The sequence below is a fragment of the Bombus huntii genome, chromosome 9 (genome assembly GCF_024542735.1).
Source record: "Bombus huntii isolate Logan2020A chromosome 9, iyBomHunt1.1, whole genome shotgun sequence".
NCBI classification, from domain to species: domain Eukaryota; kingdom Metazoa; phylum Arthropoda; class Insecta; order Hymenoptera; family Apidae; genus Bombus; species Bombus huntii.
In genome coordinates, this window is record NC_066246.1 from 6,522,773 (window position 1) to 6,544,103 (window position 21,331).

A 21,331-nucleotide genomic window follows, 5' to 3' on the forward strand; every position below is an offset into this window, starting at 1 on the left:
CGTTAAGCGATATTCTCGCTTCAAATCGATGATCGTTTTCACGATGGACGGCGAACGTGCCGTGGGCTTGATGTTCATACGAAATGACGATTTTTCGTGCTGACAATGTTTCTTGCTTGAGAATTCACGTGCATCGGCATATGCGACTGTGATTTTCGAGCGTCTCGCATGGGAAACAGATAGTAACGATTGTGAAAAACCAACGAATCGTTAGTGGTGCTAGTGCGAAGTTTGAGCTGTGTACGACAGTAGTCTTCTCGTGTGCTTTCGTGCCGCTGTCAACGAAAATCCGAATATCCAGATCTTAGTTTAATTATATGAGAAAATTTGATGAAACGGATAAAAAGCACATTGTGAATTTGAGTTCAAAGAACGAGAACACACACATTCGTCATTTATTTGAAGGAAATAAGAGTCGCGCGAGGTACGCCCCTTTTACAGGTGCCAATACCATTTTTGCAACACCCATCGAGTGAATCGACCACCGGAGACACCTCTCGAGGAAGCTGAATTTCAAGACGTATCCAAATTTCTTTGGTGATATGCTTCTGTAATTTTGAATTGAATACCTGTAGTTGGTTTTTCCGCTGTTTCGCGCAAAATCGATAGAGAAGCTCGCACATTACCCGAGGAGTGCGGAACGCGCGACGACTCTTGCTGACAAAAATAGCAGGGTCCACGGTAGACACGATAGAAGAGTGTCCTTAACTGCTACTGTTCATCCTTTGCAGTGTTTTATCGTGAGCCGGCATTATTTCGACTGTAACTTTTAACTGCTCTGCGTACGGCGCTGCTTGTCCAAAGAACGCTATTTGAAGTTTCAAAACATCGTGTCTATTGCAGCCTTGTGTATGTTCCGGCACGAGCCATAAAGTAGCCTGTGATCATTTCAATTTTCTGGTTACCGATCTTACTGTAAATGTTATACGTAAATCGATGATTGGTAGGTGAGTGATACAAAATGGACTGAAAATCGAACACGGCATCGTTTTAACGCGGATAATTTACTCGTAAGTGATATTGCTGTTGTCGAAGCGCACAATCTAACCTTACTTCGAGAAAAATTTAGCGGTATTTGTGCCACCTAACCTTCGCGTTCGTCAAACGGAGTGTTCGAATTGTTCGACGTAAATTCGTAAACGTGCCCGATGATCCCGTGACGGAAGAAATATTGGCGTGCGTGTGTCGAGTAACGCGAAATACTTTGAACGCATTGTCTCGCCGGCTATGACGAGAACAAGGACCCGTTCGATCGGATCGTCGCTGCAGCCGTCGCGAATGCTGTGATTTCGTTGAATGTGGAGTGCGATCACGCGCCTCTTCGTTAAGGGCAAAACAGAGGAATCTGCCCCGAGGACGAAGGATCGGACGTGTGACGGCGTGCCCGATACGGTCGTCCATGTTTTCGACGCAATGGATCGTAACGCGGGTGACGATCGACGTAAGGGCCCTGCCGGCGAGCAACACCACGACGGAGCCGAATCCGAACACTTCTCTGATGCCTACGATTCCCGTCAGGTATTTATACATGTTCTACTTTTACTTCTAAACTCTATTATGGCTATATCACTGAATATTTACAAAAATTATCATTTTGCAGATTAGAAGCTTGACAAATGTAATTGGTATGACGTTACTTTGTTGTAAATAATATAAATGGTAATAGTTGTAGATAAGAAAGAGAGCAATGTATATTTATATTGCAGTATATGTAATGTAAGAAATACAAGTGACATAGGTGCTATTGTTTAGACAATAATAGCGTTGATTTTATTTTAAGTTACTAGTCTGCAAAATGAATTGACACGTTCAAAGTTGTTCGTTTGATTGATTTCAAATTAGGTTTCATCTGATAAAGAAATAGTCGTTGTCTTGTATTTCGTATCTTGTATAATTTTCTATACGCTGTATTTTCCAAAATATCGGTATTAAATTTTTGGTAAAAAGTATGTCATTAATGTATAGCAGATTCTTGTAAAGTACTAGGAACATTATAAACTTCTACGTATAATTTTTTTTACATATTTTCTTTATGTCGAAATTTGTACATTTTTATTCAGACAACTTTTTATCACAGATGTGTCCTTTGAAATCCTATCTTTGATAGGTGGTGCTTAGATAATATTAGTTTCCTATCAAAAGAATCACAGATTCATTGGAACGATCATAAAATTCATTTTTGAAGAAATAGAGTAGAATAGTGTAATTTGTTTTTTAATTTCCTATATTTCTATACGTTCCTCAAAGTACATAATACATACATATTTTGAAAAGCTAAATAGACTTGAAAATTTATTCAGCTTCATTTTATGGTACTGTTTCCTAATTACATATATAAAACTTTTCATTGTATGTTCGTACATGCATATATTTGTGCTAGAAGAATATTTCCATATAAAACTACTTGAAATAAGTATTAAGTCATAATTACTGCAGATCATATATGTTATTCTATGTATAAGGTAGTTCCTTAGTTTGAGCGAAGCGCTATATTAAAACTGATATTTCTAATAAATAATCACAGAAATTTATTTATTAAATTTTAAGAACAATGTATTTTTATTAAAAAATTAGATTTTAAATTATATTCTTTTATTAGATTTGTAAATTATTCCAGCATGAATTTTACTCACAGACATTAACATTTATTTTTGTTCACAATTTTGCAACATATCATTTATTGATACCGCTGACACGTTTGTTATTAATTCGTGTATGAGTCAGCGGTTCCCAACTACTTTTTCGTATTTCAAAATTTCTTGTTATATTATTTTGTGGGACGTAGCATGAGATTCACTATTTCAAACTCAGAGCTGTGACTAATTAATCTTCAATGCTCACGATAACATGTCAGAAAACATTGTTAAAAAAGTGCATGCTATCTAGCGCGAGGAATTCATTTTTATAGTATAATAAACTTGATACAATGAAAAATATATTTTCATCGACTAAAAAGGAGAAGAATGGCCTTGAAGTCTTCTCAAGGATTTCAACAAATGAGAAAAAAGATTAAATTTCATGTTTATCTGTAAATATGTAAATCAAACATTGCGACCATCCATCGCTATACGATTATTTAAATTAACATCACAAACACAAATTACAAACGAAATAAAATGCAAATCAATTTTCTAAGAAACGATCAGGAAATATTACAGTTATTTTTAATATCGATATTTATTTATACTACACTTTTCAGTAATGATTTCGTTTTACGAACGTAACGTTATCATTGTGAATTCTATGCTAAAATTCTACTAACTGTATGCTGAAATTTATATACAAGACACACGCGATTCAGAGAAAAGAAAAATGTACAGAACTAAATAGAGTGTTCGCGTTACTGTTAATTTATTTTTCATTAATTCGAATTTGCAGAGACTATCGAAATTTCTCGTAAATAATTTATAATACGAAGATGATCTTCCCGGAGGCTGTTGTCGTTGCGAACAGACTAATTCGACCATAGGAGAAGAGAGCATAACGTTCGATCAATGAAAAGATATCTCTGCGCAACGCCTCGTGTCCAAGGCTCGTTACAAGCTTACTCGTTCTTGTATCATATTCCAATTATTTGTAATTAATGGAGTCTGAAGCTACACGTGGAGATCTTTGCGTGCAATAGCCACGATCAGGGCGACTATCTCGTTGAATATTATTTTAACGTTCGATCGGCTTAACTTGATTGCATCTCTATTAATTATCGTTACGTACTTCATACTGTAACAAATAATTTTATTACAAAATCTATTTCTGAAATTTAATACATGTACATGTATTGTATTTATTCGATGGATGGATTTGAATTAGTCAGGATTTAATCGATTCCAAATACTCGGTTAGACCATCACCGCATTCTTTGGCACGTGGGTCATCAGTGACCTACAGAGGACTGTTCGCTGAAGCTGTTATTTTCGTCGTTGGAGTTGAAATACGTATTATGGGGAAATGCTTCGTGATACGTTTAGCGAATGTATAATTATCGCGTTTAATGCATTTGATGTAGAGTCGACGATGATTCATACTACGTAGTAATATTCTTCTAGATTAATAAAGTTCTTCTACGGCGTTTCGCTTTGTTTCGTTATTTCTTGTAAGTGCAATAAAAGAAGATCGACGTGTGGTACGGATGGTGAAATGAAAAGAAAACGATAGCGTATATCTACTGTGCTATGTACCTTGAGCGAAGTATTTAAGAAGCATCGTACGTTACGAATTTTGTCGAAGTTCAATGGGAAAATGAGTATGGGATTTGTATTAATCATACCTCGACAAGTATCGTTCATTAGATTATATTCTTCTTAAGCATCAAGTATACTTGCGATAATAGAATGGTAATATCTCTTCGATAACATCTGATTCGTGTCATACTTATTATGTGCTTAATGAAAGTTAATAATAACCTGTGTCATTAAGACCATGTAAAATCAATGTTATAGAGACATGTAGAAATCGATAACTTAATTAATATTCAAACGTACCAGGAACAGGATTGCTTCATAATTTACTTACGATTAATGAAATGCAGACGCGATACTCAGCTAAACATGGCATTCAACCGGCCCGTGTAATTTATGGCGTGGTAAAGGCAAGAATGTGCCAATATAAAATATCGCTTAATGTACTAACAAATAAAATTAATAAATAATAACTTATATGTCGATAGATACATCAGATATGATATTTGTGATAGTAATGCAATGCCATGAAACAGCCATTGAATTTCTATAAACTAGTTACAAACTAAATCTTATTTTGTCTATAAATATTCTGCCATATTTTCTTCTATCGTACATGTTTGTTCGATGTTTGTTATTTATTTTGGCTTGCTTTTGCGTTTAATGTCTAACTAGAGAAGGCATATCACACGAATATTCCACTTTTGCATCAGCCTGTATCAGTTTGTCAGAATTGAACGATATGGAGAATTGTTGAGAACCGATCATCTTGTGTCTATAAAACAGACTGCTTACAAAGGCAACAGATTATTTGGGAATATTAATGAATTGAAAGAGACGGAATAATCTATGACAAAATTTAAATTGGTACAATTCTCTGCTACATGAGTGGAGCATCTATCTAGAGTTGTATTCTTCTGAACGTCGGTGTTACTTTGAACTCGATCGTGTTCTTAAGTAAACAATTTCTCAAGTTTCGATCTTATTAAAATATCAATAGACAGATAAGTTTTAGGACCGTAGCGGGATTAAAAACGATATGTTTGCTACCAAAGAGACGTTCCATCTTCGTCTTTTCCGTATCATTAATTATCTCGATAATTTAGAAGGATCACAGAGACTAATTTCGATTAATGCTTAATCTTGATTTTGAATTAATAATTACGCGTTATATGATTGCAAGAGACCAATAATTCACTCGATACAAATTTTAAGGTATCTATCTGATAGATCACAGCAAAATCCGTGAAAATTACTCTTGTACGAAAAACCAAAATTCTTCTGTACACTTTCTGTACACTTGGTATTTCACGTGCTCGTTTACGGGTAGCCGTGGCAGACTGTCGTACGAAAGCTATTCCCGAGCTGCGACGCTATGACGAATATGGCGTCGTTTCCTGTACGCAAGGTTATTTATTGCACGGTAAAACGAGCCTGTACCTGCGCGGAGAACCACCTCCTCCAGCCACAGGAGACTTTTTTTGGCACGGTGCGGCGTGCAGGATCTCCAAGAATCGCGACGCACGCTCGTAATTATCAGTTTAATTACGCCACTGTCGCTGACTTCGAATGAAGTGGCGCGAGAAACTCGTCCTTGGAACAGCGTTTGGAAACGTCGTGTTCCTAGAAACCCGATCTTCCCGTTCGTACTCACTGTGAACGCTGATTTATTATTATTATTTATTTTACTTAAGGACGCGTCAACCTACTTTTATGGTCATTAGCGATCGCGATTAACGGAACGAGAATGTACAAAGATGAACGTAAGATACAATAAGTGAATTACTATTACTAAAACTAATAGCAACCATACATTTTGAACACACATACACACATAGATATATATACACGGTAAAATAGCAGTACGATTAACTTAAGCTTAAATTAATAGGGTACAGTGTATGTTAAAGCTAAGTTGGTAGTTTGCAATATCATACTTGGTGATAGAAATTAATATCTTTGAGAAAGTAAGGAAGATTTTCCGCAATGGTTTTGATGATTCAGACATGTCTGGGAGACTAAATTTAATTTTCTGTCGGGAGACGTTACTACAGTTAAGAAGATGATTCGCAGACGGAATACAGTTACAGTGATTTCATTTATTTGGCTGATTTGTAGTTATAAGGCGAGAGTGTGTCAGTTGTGGTGTAATTCTAAGTCTGCTGGGAATAATTTGCTTTTTCCTATTAAAAAGAAACGTTGAACGATGATTTACTTCAAGTAGAATTTGCATATTTTAGTATTGCTTAATTCTGTTTTACGTTCGAGAAAATAGCATAATAGCCGTTACTAAACTTTGTTGAAAAAAAAAAAATGTTATTTACTTGCCGTTAACCCGTAACTGGTCTGACGTTCGTTTCATCACAGTATAATAGAGAAACTCGTAGAAATATTTCGAACAAGTTGTAAATAAATAACTTTCTTTAGTAGTGATTTTTACATCTTTCATTTTGCAAAAAAAAAAAAAGGAAGTCAAGCAGCTTTTCTATCGCAAGTATTGCAAATACTTTCAGAGTTTTATTCTCATTCTCTCATGTTTTATATTTCGTTGGGTAAAAAGGCATCTAGAATATTTGCATACACGTCGCTATTTATTCCTTGGACTGCCTTTTATGCTCGTGCACTCAAGAATACTAGGTAACTGGGTTACGCAGACACGTCGAACTGATTAGAATTGTGTTACATGGTGATATATGCATACGATAGCTAAAGAGAAATTATAAAATTTTTAGAACATCGTATCACGAGATACCGAGATAAGCTTACGATATAAATTTATGCCACGGGAAAAATAACATTGATAAATGAAAAATTAAAAATAGGTGGATATCCTGTGTACTATACGTAACCAATTTCCTTTCGCGATATAATTTTCTCTACCTCTGTAAATATAATTTTGAAGATAAATTTTCGTCGCCCCCATCGATCACTTTAGATGAAAAATCGATTTTCGATGTATTAGGTTGTCCCAATAGTTTCCTTCGTTCAAGGAAATAATAAATGCGCGACATTTTCTGTTTTATATTATTTTATTGAATTATGTATGATCGATTTTGTTCCAGCAGAATCAACAGAAATGGGTCATACATAATTCAATAAAATAATACAAAGCAAAAGATCTTGTGCATTATTTCCTTATAAAACGAAAGAGACGATTATAAGAAATTAAAATAAAAATGAAACTGCCAACTGATCATTTTACGATGAAACTCAATAATAACTTTATCGAAAAGAAAAATAAATTTTAAACAGATTCCTCTACTTTCATTCGTTTCGTTTGCTGAAATCTTTGTAGTCGAATTGTCGATTCTCTCCGCGAGTATAACTCCAATTTCAATTATTTAAAATTTCTGTGGCAATACATTTAATTGAAAACCAGCTCTACAAATTATTCCTTCGGCGCGTTAAATCGTTATCGAGCCACGAAGCACACGTGATAAAAATATTCGAAACGCGAGACCCGGTACGTTTCATCGTGATCAACGTTTTCTTCAACTACTTAGGTATCCATTCTATCTGAGAGTCGAGCTTCCCATTGTTCTGTGCGGTTTCGTTGCACCGTTAATCCTGGCACATGGCAGCTTGCGCAAACCCGTAGCAATAAACAATCAATATGTAGGCATCATAGTGACCTCGTTATCGATGGTCAAGCTTGGCCTGTGCCCAAACGAACAGCCGTGTTCTTTCGGTTCCTTTTTAGAAAAAGGTGTCAGAAATGTAGCTGGTTGTCGTGCCGCAAGAAAGCGACGACGGACTTTTGCCAAGCGATCATTCTTTCCTCGGCTGTGAAAGAAATTCCCTCTTAAACGTTGATTAATTCGATTTTAGTCGCGCGAACTTTTGGAAAACTGTCTTGGCAATGGAAACACGACGGGCATGCGAAAGGAGTGTAAATCGACTATCGATGATTCATCGATTTTTGTGAAAAAAAACTTGTACGATATCACAGCTGTGCTGCATATATTTACGCTGACTGACGAAAGTAATCGAACATTTGTGATCAGCGTTGGTTAAAATTACTGTAAAACTATGACTACTTGGAAATTAGAAATTTGTGCCATTTAAAAGATCAAGATATAATTATTCCTTAAATCTTCAGTCGTGTAGATTGTCTCATTTCCACAGTGGTCTTTCACGTTTTATATTTCAAATGACGAAGTGCTGTAATCTGTTAGAAGCTAATTATACAATTGCAGGTAATCTGTAAATACTATTTAAGTGTCTTTAAACATCGAATCGTTCGCGGAAGCCTGTTTTCCTTCTTCGGATAAAAAATATAAATTGTTCACATGCTATGAATGTTCGTATTTAATGCATGACTCTGTTCTTTCGTCAATTACGACTGTCGCGTCGCAATAATTTTGCCTAATCAATGTCGTCTGATAAACTTCATGTCTGACATAATATTTGGTATAATTTAGGACGTACGTGTTACACGGATCAAGCGATGTGTAACTATGATTGAAGATTGAGATTGAAATCCGTGTTATCGGATGGCTCCATTAATTCGGTAGCATGACGATCGATGATAAAGACGTTATTGCACATGACGACGTGTTTAGACGTAAGTAGATTCGTCTGTATAGGTTCATTGGTCGTTGGATAACAGCTGTAATTATTCCGCCATGCACAGCTGTGAAATATCGAGAAACTGGTGTTGGAGAGACGAGTGTTGATCGTTCTCGTTCGTTTCTGTGAAAATTATTCATTAGCGCGCGGAATTATTTTGCATTATTTCATTTAATTATCCCGGAGTGAAAACTGTGAGAGTACACGTAGAAACAAAGTGTATAGCACCGATCGTCTATGGTTTGACACACGTATGCTTCGATCTAAATAAAGTGAAATTAATGGAAGAAAGTGATTTTCACAATGCACTTGTTCCAAATTTAGAGATTGCCCAATTTAATAACAAATGGTTTGTTAGAATTTAGAGAGCAACCACGTGAACCACCACGCTACAATTTCAATAGAATTTTGTAAAATATTTAAAAAAATATGCGATCGAAGGCACTTTGCTCTCCACGTAACATATTCCACCATGTACAAATTTAATTTATATTTGTTGAAAGCGGAGTAGTATCCGATAATTTTTGAAGTATCTCACGAAGAATATGTTAGATTATAGAAATTTAATATTCCTCTTTCCAAGTAAAAATATTACACGGCACTCTTTATTTATTTATTACGGCACTTTTGACAAATATTTGTTAATTTCTCATTAATGTATCAAATTTCATTGGAATTAATATTTCATTCATTCTGCCATTTCTTCACTATCGTACACCAAATAGACATCAAACAATTAGCTTGCTTTTTGTATTAAATTAAAAAGTATGCACTTTTTACAGTCTCGCTATATAGACGTTATCAGAAATGTTCGTACATCTTTCTAAATATTTTAGTACGTGCCTTTATTAATATAGCGTTGCGTGCAGAAGTATGTAAGCTGCTATAGACGATGCTATCTAGAAGGATCTTTAAGACTTAAATTGTTTCCGCTGATTAATGTTGCGGAAACAAAGTACCTAATCTAAGGTGTGTCGCATAACTCCGCGCCGTGTCGGAGAAAATATTCTGGCAACATCACGAAGCCTTAGCAACCGTTGCCAATCCTATTAAAAATGAAGCAAAAAATGAAATTTGTCGTCTTAGGAATAAAAAGCTTATACACGATGCAAAATATAATCCAAATGATCAAATATCTCATATATTATATAGGGTGATTTGGGAATCGATTGCTAATCCGAGACTCTGATGACTTGGACGTTTGAGAGAAAAGACTTAAAGACGAGAGAATGGCTGAGACGATATTCAAAGGCACATTGCTGAAAGGAGTTAGTATTTAAAATCGTTCGGTCTCGTCTCACTGGGCATCATCATCGTTTCACACGGTCGAATGACTTCATTCAGAGCTTGGAATCGTATTCATCCTTCGTTTCCTATAAATAGCCTACGCTATTTACTTTCTGAACATTTTTTCACTCTCTTCTTGGTAGCGGGTAATAAAAACTGAATGGCGTTTGCATTCGAATAGTCCGTTTGCACGTTCAGTGTGTTAGGTACATCGCCAGATTCTCTGCAACGTGACCGAGAGGAGATTAATGGAAACGTATCACTTCGATACTCTCGTTTGAGTTTCTGCAAAGCTATTTAACTTGGGAATTACATACTTAAAGTCGGACGAGCACCGAGCGAGCACTCGACTTATCTTCGCGCGGATAATTTGAATGATAACACGTAGAAATTTGCTGTAGGTTACGCGAGTTTGGTGGATCTTCGTATGTCAAAATTGCGTCTGTACGCATTCAGGTTGGGTGTATATTTGATATATTCGTGAGTTTTGGAATTTCCAAGTGCAAATTTTTATTGGTACTCGTGTGTTTACGATTTGTCCAATGTTCTCGTTTGTCCGTTTGTCGAAAAAAAAAGTTGTGATCAAATAAAAAATGTTCGCGTCAGCGCCGCATGTTCTTTTTCGTCGCAACGCGAAATCTTTCAAGAAGGAAGCTACGATGAGAATTGTGTTTGGACAAACTTGGCCAAATTATACCTCGCCAAAAAATTAACAAAAAGAAACTGTTGCATCAGAGAATCGTATCATCGCACCGTCACCAAAAATCGACTTCGTAGGATTACCAATATCCAGCTCCATTTGCCATATTCCAAAAATCAAACAATCTTCGTCCATTCCCATATCGTCGTTTATTTTACACCGAGATGAAAAAAGGAGAAAGACACGTTAAATCCGTTCAGCGTTCATCTCCATTTGAAAACTCGTTTTCTTCTCGTATCACGAACGGTGTCACGACGAAGAGAATAAAATCGAGCACACTCTACTCTTGGACACATAATGTCATAGCGTACAAAAATCCAGCTATAGATGGTTAATTGCGACTAGCCGATGTCATTGTATCCGCCAGTCTAAATAAAGCTGTGCTTGCTCCAATGATCTTGACTGATCGATCACGTTTGGTCACGACCAGTGCTCTCTCTAGACTAGAACTACTTACTATCGAGGCTTTTCCGGGACGTTTTACATTAACAATCGCCTCCACGGTCAACTCTGACGAGCTATCTTTCCAAGAGGAAAATCGCCGTGGTACACCTTGACGATACCTTGTAGGGTAATCGAAACGTTCATGATGTATGCCTTGGATGCCTGTGACCGACTCGCTTCTCACACGTTACACGATGCTGCGATTCATATTGCGTTGGTTTCATCCTTGCGAGACGCTCGCCTTTGTATTTGTATTATATAAGATAACTTTGAATGTCGAATTTGTGTTTTCTTCTCTCGAATGGATACTCGTAGGTGTAGTTGTTCCTTGAAATTATTCTCGGTATATACGATAATTTAAATAGTAACTAAACATTTAATTTAATGTAACACACGTAAGTATCGAGATCGTAGAAAAATACAATTACCTTTGCGATTTCCTAGATTTCAGCATGTTTGAGATTAGAAAATTTGAGTAATCATGATTTTTAACATTCTACGTCCGAGTTTTATTTTTTTTTCACTTAACCAATAGTTAGTAGAATTGCATAGTTAACAATAATAAATAGCTTTCAAGGGACTTACTCCATCGGCTTATCCGCTATTTTCGTAAAGCCGCATGTGCAGAAAAGTCATGGAATTTTCAAAGATCGTATTTTCGACAAAAATCGCGACGGTTCAGGCCACGAAGCGCGCCTTTCTTTTCAATTTCGAAATCCAGTAATCCGTGACTGAGAAAAATACGACGAAGGTTGCGTGGGTGGCGAAGGCAAACGCGAGATATCAGCGTCATGTAGAACTCGTAAATGGTAGAGGCGTCGGGGCATGGGATAGGTTGTTGTTGTTGTGTTGTACGCGTGCATTTACAGTGTTTGGTACATCCTGTGCTGCATGGTGTAGCTTCGGAGGCTGCGCGAAGATAAATCGCTAGACTCGAACAAAGGTCACCAACATAGAGAAAAGCCTTTCGAGCGATCGGTTCAATTAAGAATTGAAACCTTTATTCACGTGATAAATGATGCATTAGCGCAGAGAACAACATTTCCACGCGCTGGCTAATCCCTTCGTTTGTTTAAACGAAACCGTTAAATATTATTCTCATAGCGAGTTTCGTTGAATTATTTAAAAGCTGTTTTGTCGACCATTCGCGGAGAGACGCGATCCCAAGAAGCGCGTCAACAGGAATCGTAAATTCCCGTTACGATTTTACAATCGAAACTGATCGATCCCCTAATTCGTTGAAGATAACAAAGGTAGTTGAATTAATTACAACGCTGAGGTAACAGGTTGTAATGTATTCTTTATTCCAACAACAATTGTAGACAAGATAATTACGCTCGTTGTGTGTATGTATATATTAATTAGATGAGTTATCAAAAACAGATATAGTTAACGAATATATGTCGACTGAGTTAAAGTAGTGAACCCAGCGCAGAGATGTTGACTGATCTATAGTTGTAGATCCAGTAAAGTTCGGTGATGATGCTGTCACGTGCTGGGTGTTGGTTGCCCCACCACCTGTCGCTTACGGGTGAAAATTCCGGGAAAAATAGGAAAACGTTTCCCCACTTTCATTTGGTGGAGCAATAACTATACAGAACATCTTGACCCGTAGTTGTTTTATGCCACTTAACGGCCTTAACGGTCACATCGAAATGTTTAGTTTTACGGCAGTTCTTTATGATTATTATGGTGCAACTAGTTATATTAACATAGCGAGTGGCCGCCTCGACCGAGGGATGAATTCCGGGCTACGCAAATTGTCACCGGACGTAACAGAGGTATACTCGACTTTTGTTAACTTTACTAAGAATTTTGAACGTTTTGAACATTATTCGATATTTCGATTTTAAGGATAACTATTTTCCAAGAAAACGAAATCATAGTTGATTACTACGGTTTATGTCATCGCGACGTGGGAACTGGAAATCAATAGTTGCTATAAATAAATCGTTCGGTATTGTTACGACGAGATAATAATAAAATATCATAGAGGTGATAAGTAAATAAAACAAGGTTTACGAAGATAAAGTTCAAATTAGCATCACAGAGTATTAACATTTCGATATCAAAGGTAGAAAGAGAAACTAACTCGGATATATTTGTAAATGAATGAAAACATGATGCGTGCGTGTATAAACACGAATCAAGAGTTAAATTCTATAGAGCACGATGTAATTGATCTTTCAATAAAAACAATAAATAAAATAAAACGTGACTGTGTAGTAACATAAAATTTCCTGATTACGCGTGTTTACTTTTCGATACGCTTCTTGATTTAGCTTCTCCTGCAAAACGTACAAAGTTTACTTGATAACGCAGTGTAGTTTATTCACCTGCATTAGATAACGTAAAGATACCAATATACGCAGTATAGATACGCGAACATCTTTTTCCAGCTCATATTACGTTCCATAGAGTCGATGACAGTATAATTTTTTTCGAACGAGGGGCGTTACGATTAAATGTATATTATTATTGTTAATTCTCTTCAGAGAGTTTCAACTTGTAATTTTCTAGCTCTGTAAGAAGGCGATAAGTACCGCTTTCAGTCATCAATTCGCCATTAGGTAGAAAAAGCTCGGTAGATACGACTCAACGTGCTATTATCACAAATTTGCCAAAGTGTTCGGATGTATTTGAGCGGTGGTGTATATCAAAGCTGAAATATCTATTTTATTTTTTTCCATTAAAAAGATCCAACCTCCCTTCCCATAGAATAAACAGTCTGAAACTCTTTTTTAGCGGAAGCGTAAGCGGATAAGCGCTCATGAACGATAGTATATGGTAGAAGCGATGAATGGTATCGCCGGCGATGTGTTAAAATTCTGACTCAAAAATAACCTGCTTTTTCGAGAACATGTCGTAAAATTGCCAATGAAAATCTCCATGTATTTTGTTCCGTTGAACGAGGTACATTTACGATGCAGCTGTACTTGCAATATTCTGCTGTGCTTTTTATCGCACTGTTACATATTTATCATATTTACATTATTAAATTGCGAAGAATGATAATAGGATTACTAATGATAGCAATCATAGGATGAGACGTAATAACGTTAGCTACAATGTTGCCACTAGTAGAACAATAGGCAAACATAGCACGGCGAAGTTTACTGCTAGTTAGGTTTCTTTGCTCGTAGCTTGTAACTACACACTGTTTCCTTAGTCTTTGTTCTTTAACCTTCTCAGTTAGTTGAACGAGCGTTTAGTTCAGGATATTAGATATATGTACGTATGCGAAATTTATGGCAACGTACGCTTTCAGAGCAAACAAGATTTCCTGATAATATTTGAGAATTGGTTCAGATAAATAAGCTGTTAATTTGCTGAAATGTCTGCTATCTTATTAATCATGTTGAATTTCTAATATTTTATGGATGCAGTAGGTTGCAACATTAATTTAGACGTAATTTCTTATTCGTTTTTTCATCAATCGAAAATATACATTTTTCATTTCTTTCACAGTGTAATTCTGCTCATTAAATTACAATTTTTATGATAGGCAATCAATATGATTCTGTTTTGTAACTCAACAATTTTTTAATCGATAGTTTTAATAACTATTAAGCTTTTAAACTGAGTTTCGTAAACATTGATTTAAAAAATAGAATAAGAATAGAAAAATGAAGGAGAAATAAATAAATAGTTGCTTTAATTCCATACTATTGCTCAATTGGTAAATTAATTGTTCTATTTATATCGTTTTATCCTATTTCATTTATTTTACCATAATAAATAACGTTAACGGCATAGCAATATTCTCTCGTATAACGAACTCATTGGAGAATCTTAATGTTTGATGTTAGGCCTTTCTTTAATTGGATGATGGACGATCGTCATCACGGCCGTTATACAATACGATTGTCAAGGATGGGAACGATTGTCAACAATAATTTACTGTTTTACCTACTTATCCAATCGTTTATGCACACTATGCGGTAATAATATGTATCCGTTAGTTTTTTAATGGTCTCTCATTTTCTAGTCAGGCTTCTTTAACTTTCATTTCGTATTCATAATCAAGTTCATCGCGTGTTAAACAAAATTGTAAAAAAGCGTGATGGACACCATTATGTTTTAGCATCTTCGTTCACCTAGAGCATTATTTAAATTTTACATATAACGAATCGTTCGTAGTTCGTGATTCAGGAAAGAATTTCTCGCCTTACAGCGTTTAAGAGCACTTAATTTACTGACACAATTTTGGATACATTAACGGATGTAATTAAAATAATTTCGAATAAACTAACTACGTTTGAAAATGCGTTGTTCGTATGAAATACAAAATCCGATAGGAAATTTATCATTGCTCTTTTAGTTGATGTTGTATCAAAAAGGTTGACGAACAGTAAATATACATGAGCATAGTAAATAGTCAAGCTCTGTTAGAGTCGAAGGTATTTTCCCCAAATTTTGTATTGTAACTTATCACAGAAGCGAATACTTCCAGGTTTTTTTAATTACAAATTTTCACGCGTCGCTGTAATGGAATCAAAGAACTGTAAGAAAATTAGAAATGTGAGGAAAGGAAAAAGATTTGTAAAATCTCGCTTGTCGTAAAAACTGGTATAAATTTCCTGTAATTGAAAATGAAATGAATTAAATGGTATAATTTGTGAATCAAATCCTTATTATTACGTTCTAAAGTATTTCCTTGGGAAAGAGAGAATAAGATCATTCGTTTACATGGAAATTAGTATGTATGTATAACTTCATCGCAATTCAGGAGATAACGACGTACATATGTATTTCACGTTCAAATACTCAGCAGTGTTCCATGACAGTAAATCATCAGGCGAGGTTCCATGCTATAGAGAAACGTGATGGGATTAAATAAGTCGTTCACGCTTGTACTCAAGAGGGAACCGATGCACGCAATTCTGTAATATTCTCGTGTAGTAAGCTTCTCCAAAAAACGAGATCACCATGCTTTTTCATACACACATTCTTTTGCCAGTAGAAGTTTGCGAAAAGTTAAAATAGCTTCCAGAAGTTTCCAATCGCAAAGAAACATAGAAGCATGGAGTATAGCGTGGTTTACAAACTCTACTGTCTGTTTAAACTTCGTGTGAAAGTAACTTTATTATTATTATAATGTTTAGTACGTTTCACAAAAGAATTCTTCGCTGTGTATAGCACGAAGTTGAGAGTCGTAGCATAAAAACGTTATTAAACCGTTGTAGGAAAAATATACAACGTATATTTCTGAGGTGGATAGGTCGTGATAGGTGCTGAAGAAAGACTAAAGTATAATTTATATATAAGTATATTTATTAACAATACTCTCGATGTACACTTTACGTAGAGCTCACGATTATACTTAGCGGTTCGTACTTCGCGGTTACAACTCGATTTCTAGACGATGCGTTACGATAGCGTTCAGAAGAGTGCGCGATACAAGTTCGGATGATGATTGCTCAAGATGCGTCAAGGAATTCTAATTAACTACCAACTGACTTTCCGTCACGAGAATATTGTAGAGGAAAATTATAACGAGGTGTGTCTAAGAATACAAGATCATCGGATTCTTCGAGGAAAGCCTTCGTCTTTTTTTTTTCTAATATTTATTAAAATTACAATCAATTCTCGCGTTGAGAATTTTCAGTAATTTTTCTGGCGTGGCGCAGTAACATGGCTAATTATTTATAATAAGTTGACACTTATTATAGATAAGTATAATTTGTACGTAGGTATTGTAAATAAGTAAATGTTACTTAATTTAAATAACTAGTTGAATTTATCGTTTAGGTCTAGCTGGTAGTGTCTCTTCAGCCTGCGGATCTGGTCCGTCGTATCAAGTAGTCCAGTGATTAGGGGGTTTCGGTGTTTGTTGACTCTTTTGCTATATCTGTCGCTATATTTTGCTATTTCCTCTTTGACTGTGGGTATCTTGAGGTCGCGATGTATTGTTTCGTTGGTAACATACCAAGGTGCATCAATTAGGGATCCTAGCGTTTTCGATTGAAAGCGTTGAAGTATTTCAATGTTGGAGTTGCTTGCTGTTCCCCATAGTTGGAGTCTGTAGGTCCAGACAGGTTTTATTACGGTCTTGTAGAGGGTAATTTTATTCTGTATGTTTAGTTTGGAGCGTCGGCCCGTGAGCCAATAGAATTTTTTTAGTTTGTCCTTTAGTTGCTTCGTTTTATCTGAGATATGTTTTTCCAAGTTAGCCTCCTGTCCAGGGTCATGCCCAGATATCTGACTGAGTCCTTGCTAGGAATTATTGTGTTGTTAATGGTGATCTGGGGGCAGGTTTGTTTTCGGAGCGTGAAGGTTACATGTGAGGATTTTTTTTCGTTAATTTTGAAGCCCCATTCATGAAACCACTTTTCCATGGAGTCGAGACATCGCTGGAGAATGGATGAGGCAATTGCCGGGTCTGCGTTGGTTGCTAATAACGCTGTGTCGTCAGCAAATGTTGCTATTGTTATCTCGTTTGATATAGGTAAGTCAGCAGTGTAGATGGAGAACAGTAGGGGTCCGAGGACACTACCTTGGGGTATGCCAGATTCTATTGGGAATGTTGCAGAAGTGGTGTCTAAGCATTTAACCATGAATTGTCTATTGGTTAGGTAGGATTTTAGGATGGAGTGGTAGGGGTGTGGTAGGATTTTTTAAAGTTTGTATAGTAGCCCTTCATACCATACTTTGTCGAATGCCTGTGAAAGCTTTCGTTAGGAAAATGAGGGAAATGGAAGTCGTTGTGAATTGGTTAATCTCTAAGTTGATGGTTGAGGAAAGATGCTAACCGTCTTCGAGAGAAAGTTGCTAGCATTTAGAGAATACGAAGACAAAGACTATTTGTTCGTTTGAAGAACCTTAGCTAGAGAATTCTAAGATTTATAACGGATCCTTAGGCTAATTGCAAATATGCTATTAACATTTTCGACATCTGGCGATCGTCTCTTGCGAAGGACAGAGTCTTTGTGTAGCGGATCACGGGACAGAAACCGTTGGAAAGTTTGCTGTCGAGTGTTGTTGCATTTCTTAATTCGGCGAATTTGTGCAAAATCATTTTTATATTGTTCGTTTGTATTACGTTGTAAGATCGTGGCGTTTTTACCTCGCATTTTTATTCGAAGAACATATTGGCGAACGTGATGCGAAATTTCAGTTTAACGATGTTGAGAAAAGTCATCGTTCAGCAGCGTGCAACGTCACAAAGTAACGTTGCTTTTAATTTCATGTATTTTGAGAGTATTAAACGAGTAGGTTTCCGGTAACACAGCTACAAAGTTTTCCGAATTTCGACAGAGAAATAGTTAATTACAGTGGTTGCGGAGTTTCTCGGTAACAGAATAACTAATTGCAGTGCATACAGAGTTACTCAGGTAGCTACAGGTATAACTAATCGCAGCAAGCAACACTTATTTTCTGCTAACTTTGATTCCCGCTGGGAAGTATATTTCTATCGACTATTTAAGGAACGATGGATTTGCAAAGGGGGGAATAACAAATGTATTTCTATTAACTGAAAGCTATACGGTGTTCATACTCGTTTATATCATGCTATGCTATTAAAGAGAGGATGCTCGTTTCCCCTTCAAGGAAAAATCCTGTTCCGATGATGGAATGAAATTCCTTTCTTTACGTTAGTTACAGAAATTTTAAAGTCTATTCATTTTGGTTTTTAGCGAGATCACGTACTTCTACATATGTGTGTTACAAGCTTCATGTACATATAACGCGCGCGCGCTTGCATGCGATGTACTTTTGCATATTATAAATGTATGACGTTAATATTATACAACAGACGAACAAAATTATTATGCGGTGTATTATCTTTTATTTCATGGCGAAGTAAATCACCGAAAATGCATAAAAATGATTTCCTTTCTGTATAATTCCGTATCTTCATACGTCGCGTATCTCGTCACATTTAAAAACGCACGAAAAATCTACAGTCCGGACAACGCCTACGTCCTAAATTTCCCTGCAACAACCTGTCAAACAAATTCCACTGAGAATCAATCTTATCGTACCGCTTTCTCTCACGATTCGACATCGACAAAAGCAAACGGAAAATTAACATCTACGCACTTTCGACTCTACCCGATACGATCGAGCGAAGAAATTTCTCATCGTCTGTTCAGGGTAGACTCGTTCGCAGCAGTTTTCCTCGAACCGCTGCCCTCGCGGTTCATTACGGGCCGTAATTTACGGTCTCTCGATTAAGAACGATTTTCTCGTTTCCTGGCGTCCTTCGCTATACTCTGCTGCGGTACTGGTACGAAAGGAAGAGCATCTCGTCCAGTCACGTCCCTTGTGAAAAGACGCCTTCTTCTGCAACCTACCGCCAATCGACTTACTACATATGTGAATCACAATGATTCGCCTTCCCCCTCCGGTTTCCAGCGTCACAGACCTAACGATATTCGTGCGAGTGCACGAGGCCTAGAGGAGCACGCCAGCTGACTCACGCAGCCACCACCATAGAGTCCTCTCCACACGCGCACACACACACACAAACACATACACGAGCTCTCTTTCGCTCCTCTCTTGCCTGGCATACACCGAGAAAGAGAATGAAGCCACGTTTCGCCTCTAGTCTCGCTCCAAACTCGGAACACTTCTGGTATTCGCGGTCAGTTCCGTTCTCTAGCAGCTCGGCGCGCCACGCTGATTAACGGCCCGTCGATTTCCCCACGGACATTTAACGATTTCCCAGGGAAAATAGACACAGTTCATCAGGATCGTGTGTACAACGCTTGAAATTATCGGCTTGTTGGAAAATTATAATGGAAGCTTGATTTTAATAGCGATTGACGTTTACGTAGAGTTTAACGTGGCTTCGTTAAAAGTTCCAAGTTCGCTTTTTTTTACATCATTTTTTACGTCATCGAAGATTACTAAAATGTGCGGTCGATAAAGGAGAATCTTGCGTAATCGAACCGAGGATATTCAGAGAAGCTGATGGATCGAAAGTGATTCTATTATAACTGTGCCAGTGTTCGGTTTCGGTTTTTATTCAATTCTCGTGACTATTCGAAGATCGCGCAATCTCGCGCAATTGACCAAGCAGATTTCTGTATGGTCGATATAGTGGAAAAAGGACACGTTCAGAGAAGCTTCAGGATCGATAGTATCTTTATATTTTTGTCTGTGTTTGCTTCCCTCGTGCCCGTTTCTCCGCCGTATTTTGTAATGTAAATCATGGATAGCAGCGGTGCTAGATATACGCGGGAAGGAATGACAATGTACCAAACGGGTATCGTTCTTTTATGCGACGCCACGGTTGAATCAGTTTTGCAGCGACGACTGCGTTAAGATCAGTCTCTGGCTCCTTGCCACGTGAAATTTGATTCACTCCGATATTATATCGCAGGAATGCACTCGACTTTGTTACGACGGAAATTACGAGTACGAATCTCTACAGACCAATATTTTATATAAATCTTTTCTACGCTATCGTGTTCGATCCCCGATGACCTTCCACACGAACTTCCTTGTTACGATGTAAATTCAGAAATAGTCAGAATACGAAAGAGTACTTAGCACTGTCGTCTGTGGAATTTTGATGGTTTTCTAATTTTCGCTGCTCGAGTTCGATATGAAGATAAAAGGAGTTGCTACGTGTAAAATTGATTAAAAATGTATGCACGATGGAAAATTTATTAAATAGAAATTATATTTTTGGAGATATTTCACGAAGAGACAAGAAACTGGTAATATCGTTTTGTACGTGTAATTAATAGTTTACGTGCAATTAATGATTTTCTACGTGAAAGAAGGAAAAATCGCGGTTCACTATGGAACGGCGGGTTTTTAAATAATTCGAGGTTGAAAGTGTCGGAATTTAGTGATTTCGTAAGCAACGTTCGTAAATCATCGCCGTGGTTCGATGAGTTTTTGGAAAGTGTCGATGTCGTACTGTGCACAGTGGCATTGCCGGTGACGTTCTCGAAACAAACAACAGTTTCTAGGATGGCTAGCGAAGTGATGCTGGCGCCCACCACGACGCCTGGAACATCTAGACGGGAAATAGACGACGTCAGAGATATGGTTAGAAACGCGACCGTAACCACCATTTACGTAAGTTACGAGATTCTCTATCTATAGTATCACGCTAGACACAATGTAGACTACCGGATTACAGCGGTTATTAATCTTCCCTTCCCTTCCCCGATAGTGTTTCTTATCGAACGATCTT

General features: G+C 36.9%; 1 protein-coding gene across 30 annotated transcripts in view; it reads left to right on the plus strand.

The window, feature by feature from the left end:
* The first annotated feature begins 26 nt into the window (after positions 1-26).
* The window catches only part of LOC126869859 (patronin), an 86,875-nt gene continuing 65,570 nt past the window's right edge, over positions 27-21,331 (plus strand). For 25 of the 30 annotated variants that reach the window (XM_050626923.1, XM_050626930.1, XM_050626933.1 and 22 more), the window contains exon 1: positions 28-1,518. In XM_050626923.1, the coding sequence (XP_050482880.1) occupies positions 1,297-1,518 (222 nt within the window). In that variant the 5' untranslated portion in view covers positions 28-1,296. Of the gene's footprint in view, positions 1,519-19,727; positions 21,214-21,331 lie in introns of those variants that run through there. The other 5 variants (XM_050626953.1, XM_050626954.1, XM_050626955.1 and 2 more) reach the window with 2 other exon arrangements.